The sequence below is a fragment of the Saccostrea cucullata genome, unplaced genomic scaffold (assembly GCF_032062105.1).
Source record: "Saccostrea cucullata isolate Sc308-1 unplaced genomic scaffold, CSIRO_AGI_Scuc_v1 ctg19993, whole genome shotgun sequence".
Lineage (NCBI taxonomy): Eukaryota > Metazoa > Mollusca > Bivalvia > Ostreida > Ostreidae > Saccostrea > Saccostrea cuccullata.
Genome location: NW_026937890.1, coordinates 1 through 6,693, shown reverse-complemented (window position 1 = coordinate 6,693; position 6,693 = coordinate 1). Strand labels below are relative to the sequence as shown.

General features: G+C 31.7%; 1 protein-coding gene across 1 annotated transcript; it reads right to left on the bottom strand.

The window, feature by feature from the left end:
• Positions 1-727: 727 nt before the first annotated feature.
• LOC134249020 (putative ferric-chelate reductase 1 homolog) lies at positions 728-6,544 on the bottom strand (the record flags this gene model as incomplete). The annotated part of the gene is made up of 14 exons (XM_062731391.1): positions 728-844; positions 980-1,050; positions 1,210-1,350; positions 1,762-1,861; positions 2,108-2,182; positions 2,740-2,826; positions 3,051-3,166; positions 4,120-4,233; positions 4,614-4,770; positions 4,950-5,045; positions 5,190-5,375; positions 5,653-5,752; positions 6,123-6,211; positions 6,408-6,544. Coding segments are annotated over 14 exons (1,562 nt in total), but the record flags the coding sequence as incomplete, so codon positions are not given.
• Between the last annotated feature and the right edge of the window lie 149 nt (positions 6,545-6,693).

Below are 6,693 nucleotides of genomic sequence, written 5' to 3'. Positions count from 1 at the left end.
TGAAAAGTAAGATTTTAAAAATTAATCATACTTTTTATCATCAAAAAAGCCTATGAGATGGAGGGATAGAATTAATAAGTCTGTCTATAATGCAAATCAATCTTCTTAATAATTCTACTACTTCCCAAAATTGCAAAAATAATTAATAAATTGGATGTCCATGTCATGCGATATTAAAACTTGAAGAAAACATTTCAACAATTTATTGATAAAAAATGTAATTATCACAGTTCTTAATTATTACTCCTGTATCTCTATCACTCTACATGCAATGTACTTTAATCTCGTCTTATCAAATTAAACAAAAAGGTAACGTTAAATGACTAGTAAAAGTCCCAAGGGTAAAAAGATCATACAACGAAAATTCAAAATGTATGAACATCGAGTCACAGGAAAACAAGTGTATAGGAATAAACATCTGTGCCTCGAGTCAAAACATGCAGCGAATCGGAACATGTTTATGAACCAATATGAAGTCAAATGGAAAAATAGAGAAAAACTCTAACTGCGGAAATAAATAAAATAAATAAAAGAGATATAAACAGTACAATGTGCCTTTCATTTCCCATTCTAAACAAGAGATTTAAAGACATTTAATCAACAATATTCAAGGACAACTGAAAATACATACATATACATGTACATAATATATATATATATATATATATATATATATATATATATATATATATATATATATATACACATATTTGAACTCGAACTCTCTCATCAACATATTATTTTGTTCTTGCTATGCTGATGCAACAAAATAAACAAGTGCTAAACAATACACGGACATACATAGGAAATGGAACATCAAGATGGAAAATTTCAAACCATTTACCTACAAAAGAAAGTCATCGTATTTAAAGGTATTACACTATTGTTTAATCATTAACACTGTATAAAAATTTTCAATCATACACAAAAATCGTAAGATAAATTACTAATATAAAAGGAGAAAATATTGTTAACATACATTAGACTGCGATTTTGAAGATGGATGCTCGCTCAAAGCCGATTTTAGAAGTAAATGTCTTTCAGAATCATCTACAAATAATAAGGTTGAAATATTGCCGACTTCGCTTAAAAAAATAATCTATCAGCTATCAGAAAAGAATGATTGCAGAATGAAAACAAATAAAGCAGATTACAAATAACGAGATGCAAATTACTCATAAAAAACCCTTTCTAAGTGCATGTTTTTACCTCCTCGAGTTCTGAAATATTTTTCACATTCTAACATTAGCTCTATGATGACGTAAGTGACTATATACGCTATAACGATGTATGAGACCCCCTTTGGTGTGTTTGACTTTTCTAGGTTCACTCCAAAATATATCGTAACAGCTGCAAAAGAAAACAGATAATATGCATTAGATGACAAACAGCATGTTTGTAATGAGCATCTAGCCCTAAGTCAAATATAGAATGGTACCAAGAATTCGTGATCCATTGATCCAGACCTTAGGGTTGGACTAGGTGATATATTAAAATCAGTTTGTTTTTGGAAATCATTTTTATTCTAAAGCACGTAGAAGAAAAGATCATGCATTTTATAATAAAATGACATTAAAAATTTTAAAATTCTAAGGTGATAGCAGTTTAATTTTTTTATAAGGGCTAAGTTGCTTAATGCACTTTACCTCAATGATACTCGGGTCATTTTTCAAGGCTTATGAGCCTATTGAGTTTATAGGGTTTATGTTACAAATTAAGTCACTTGTAATTCTATATTTTACTTTACATTTTGATACCTACCTGCTAGAATTTGTGCAGAAGTTCCCACAAACATGTGAGAATAATGAAAGACCTCCCGATATTTGTGACCAGGACTGCATCTAAATAGAGCCATAATTGGCTGAAAAATAAAAGAGTCTATTAAACAACCCTTACAAAATAATTCTAAACTGATCAAAACGGAAAATACAGAAAAAAAAATCGCATTATTTCTTTCATGAAAGATATATGCTATGCGTTTCCGTGAAGGAATGAGAAAAAAACGCTAAGAAACCCTTAAAAATTTTAAATTTTCTTTAAATCTTAATTGCAATAATATTACAAAAGTAATGCTATCGTTGATGAAAAACATCAAATTTATACAAACGTTTACAACTGTCAGTGCCATGACCGATATCCCAAGTGCTGGATGGTACCTCAAATAGACGCTTCCTTCTTTTTCCTAACAACGATCAAATCATAAATATCAGCTAGTATAGCATTGAACATACAGGTAGAATTTCTAGGGTATGAAAAAAGTGTGTTCGGAATTAATAATGCGCAGTTGGATACACATCATAATTACAATACAAAAGATAAATTTCTAAAGAAAAAAACAGACAAGGAGATCCTTGGATAAAACATAATTTGTTCTATGGTACAATGACCTTTTCAGCAAAATACAATTCATCATTGAGTCAAATGCTGACTGAAGTTTTTCATTCTTATTGTTAGGCCATGAATTACACTCTGATTTGTCGACGGTTTTCCCGTTATTTCACGATCATGACAGAGAGCTCACGGCGGGTGTGACTGTTTGGCAGGGAATGCTCACTCCTCCATGGCACCTGATCCCATCTCTGATGTTTTGGGGGTCCGCGTTAATTGCTCTGCTCCTATGACTTTTGAGTTTGAATACTGTTCGTTATCTCCATATACCGGTATTTCATATACTAAGTATCGATAAAATTATCTTATTTTAGAAATAATTACTGAGTATTAAATCTAACAGAATTATACCTGTAGCAGGGAACCGACTTCAATAAAGATTAACACAAATCCTCCAGTGGTAACAAGAAACACAAGTGACATGACTGTCCTGTGAATCTAAAAATAAAAGCATAATAGATTTGATACTATATCCTTTAAATATACATAACTGTTAAAGTACATGTAGATTCCAATAAAATGCAGGCTTTTTGGAACATAATAGCTTATGGCATAAGTATGCGGTTGTCATTTTATAGAAAAAATAATATCAAACGTTATAAATTAATACTACATGTACAATGTCTGTAATGGAGGGCAAGGTCAAGTGTACGACGACTTACAGCAAACCAGACTTTAACTCCACAAGGCATCATATCTCTCCACTCTGACTTGTAATAGCGAGCAGTTATTATACCAATGCTGGACAGAAATATCCAAGCAAATATCATTAAACTTCCTGAAAAAATCATTTATTTTAGATTAAAAACAAGAGGCCCAATGGCCACATCGCTCACCTGAGCACATCCATTAGGAAAAAGCACATATCAGATCAAAACTGAAAGTTTACTGGGGGGGGGGGCTTGAATTTTAACCCTCGTGGGTGTCATGATTTGAACAATGTAGAATCTACAATACCTTTGGCTTTGAAGTTCTTGAAAAGAAGATTTTAACAGGTTTCCCTATATATCCTTATGTACAACTTTGGTCAGCCATTTTGGGCCCAAAACTAGCCCCAGAGGTCATGATTTGAACAAGCTTGAATCTTCACTAACTGAGGATGATTCCACATAAGTTTCGTCTTTCCTGGCCCAATGGTTCTTGAGAAGAAAATTTTTAAAGCTTTTCCTATATATTCCTATGCAAAACTTTGGTCAGCCATTTTGGCCCCATCCTAGCCCCGGGGGTCATGATTTAAACAAACTTGAATCTACACTACCTGAGGATGATTCCACATGAGTTTCATCTTTCCTGGCCGAGTGGTTCTTGAGAAGAAGATTTTTAAAAATGCTATTAATTTTTCACTAATTCATAATTATCTCCCCTTGGAAGAGGGCGTGGCCCTTCATTTGAACAATCTTGAATTCCCTTCACCCAAAGATACTTTGTGCCAAGTTTGGTTGAAATTGGCCCAGTGGTTCTTGAGAAGAAGATGAAAATATGAAAAGTTTACGACAACGACAACGGCAGACGACGGACAAATTTTGATCAGAAAAGCTCACTTGAGCCTTCGGCTCAGGTGAGCTAAAAAACATATCAGGTCGAGAAAATTTCTCATGATAAAATTGTATAGCTGTTACTTATTTTGTTTAAAAAATCATTAAGAAAATATTTAGTTAAACTTTCTCTGAAAGGATGTGACAAATGCCATTGAATTATATTATGCGAATGATTGCAACTCAGAATACTTACCATGTAATTTGTAGAGGAGCATCGATGGTTTCTGAGGTTGAATATCCTCGTTCAACAGAAAGTTAACCTTTTGGCCACTGACTTCAGGAGTCTCCTCATGCTGCTGAGGTTTACCTGTAAAGAAAAATCAGAGTATCTTTTAAATTGAAATTTTCCCACACCCAAAAATTAATGCATGCAATATCTTTTAATAGTCATGCACTTTGATGAAATACCAGATAAATTATATATTTATATTTTTATGTATTAAAAGACAATATTATATTATTTGCTTATGTTTAAAAGATCAAATTAGAAAGGAGTTTGACACTTTTACTTTTAGTTCATATGTTTGAAAATTCTAAAGATCCGAAAACTCCATGATAAAATGGATCGGATTTTGTTGTACTTCAATGTTTTTTTTCTTATTCAGCAGATTTTATTTCCAAGATTATCCATTTTAGTTAATTGGCAGGATGCTTTCATTGCGTACTAAAATGTGTCCCGAGTTTTACCGTTTCTGACTGGTCCATTTCCGAGTAACAGGAAATATGTTTTGTTTAAGCTGTATACATCTTTAGAATCTTCAGGGACGTCAATTTTACGTGAAAAAGAGCATTTCATAATTTGACCTGTCACATTAGCAGTTATATTTACCAATCCGAGTGTGCTCTAAAAAAATTGAAAAAAAAAGAAATTAGTTTATATTTTCCTTTTAAAATGAGAATTACATTTTAATAAAGGATCAGATTTTTCCTTTATTAAAGAATTTTTAACGATATCACAAGCAATTTATCTACGTTACTATAGTACATGCATTTCTAATGTTAAGTAGTATAGGTAAATCTTACATTTGGTAGTATAGAGAAAGTATATCCATTATTTATTCCGTCCAAAACTTCAAATTTGTCATTGTAATACATGCACATCATGACACTGGTTCGTGGCTGGAAATATAATCATCATAAAAGATGGTAAAGGTACTAGTATCCTGTTTCTTTATTATTTATTATCTGAAAGAATTTCTGAAAGACGACACCCTAAAATTGTACAGCTTAAAAACTAGCAGACTACATGAAAGAAATACAAACCATTTTACCAGTAGGGGAGAGTCCAATAGCGATCCATCTATCGTTGGGATTTTCTAAGCGAATTATAATGCTAAAATCTATGAAATTTTCTCTCTTTTTCCATTGGACGACGCTGTCACATGACTCAGTGGGACAAGATTTGAAGCAACCAAAACCTTTCTCACAGCGAGGCTGGTCGTCTGGTGACTGAAAATGACAAAATTTACAGTAAAATCAAAAAAAAAAAAAAGAAAAAAGAAAAAAAAAAACACTGAAGAATTTTTATCTATAAAATACATGATTAGAAAACAGAGATTACATTGAATTTATATATCATTAGTTCAAAAATGTTTCAAATTCAGATTTTGTTTTTTTCTTCTTCAAACTTTCCGATTATATTGCAATGCACTTTTTTGATTGATAGTTTATATTTTGCATTTGAATTCAATGCGTACCAGCCATATTTGATCCTCAAGACACCTACCTTTGTAAAAGGAGATGCAGATGGAAGAAAGTAATCAACGCTTAGTGATTCAGACTCAATATTTTCCCAGAACGTTGTGTAGGATTGTACAACCGTGGCCCTGCATGAAAAATGTAAATTATTTTTCTGAAGGTAAGACCTTCAGACATTTGTTTCGATTAATTTATTAGGCATATATTATTGTCGGCTGATAAATTCTCTTTTTTTATAAGATTTGGTTAAAATGGCGAATTCTGATGTTTTTAAACATTATCAACGTTATTTTCCCACAAAATTTTGATGTTTCTTTACTTCGAAATTTAGACATGCAAATCATAGTATTTAAGCATTGCGTGTATTCGATGTTAGAAATGCTTTCTTCTTTGAAAACCTCTCTTTGCAAAACTTTAATTTAGAAAAGGAAATCGATATATTTGTCTATGTTTTATATACTGAATATAATGTTACTCAGTTTTTGACAAACACTTTACCTAAATTTAACTTTTCCGGTAAAACTTGTAGTAGGTTTCCAGGAAAGGGTTATGATTAGTTTTGGGTTTGCATCAGAAAGTGTGGCACCCTGAAATCAAGGCATAATACTAGTACATGTAATAGAATATATTTTCATAATAAAAAAATGTAAGCATGTACAATGTAACAAATTAGCATTGAAATGAAAATTTATGAAAAAGTGAAGCACTGAAAGAACAAAAGTAAGTTTCACAGTTATTTGAATTTTATTGTGTACAGATTAATGTATGATGTTTCTAATTTACCCCAGTACACTGTGTGTGAGCATTGTCAGGAACCGTGAATTCTCCTTCTGAAAACTTGACTGGACTTGCCAAGTCTGTATAAACCTCTATTAGAAAACCTTTAAATGTCGTCTTGCCATCTTTAGGAGAAATTGAAACTGAAAACAAAAAAGTACAGCTGTAGTATAATATCTCTATTTTAATATTAGATTATTAACCTGAGAAATTTCATCCGTAAGTTCAATTAAAAGTTGATCAATGATTTTATTCAAATCTTTCTTGTACATATTCTCATCTCTTTTACCCC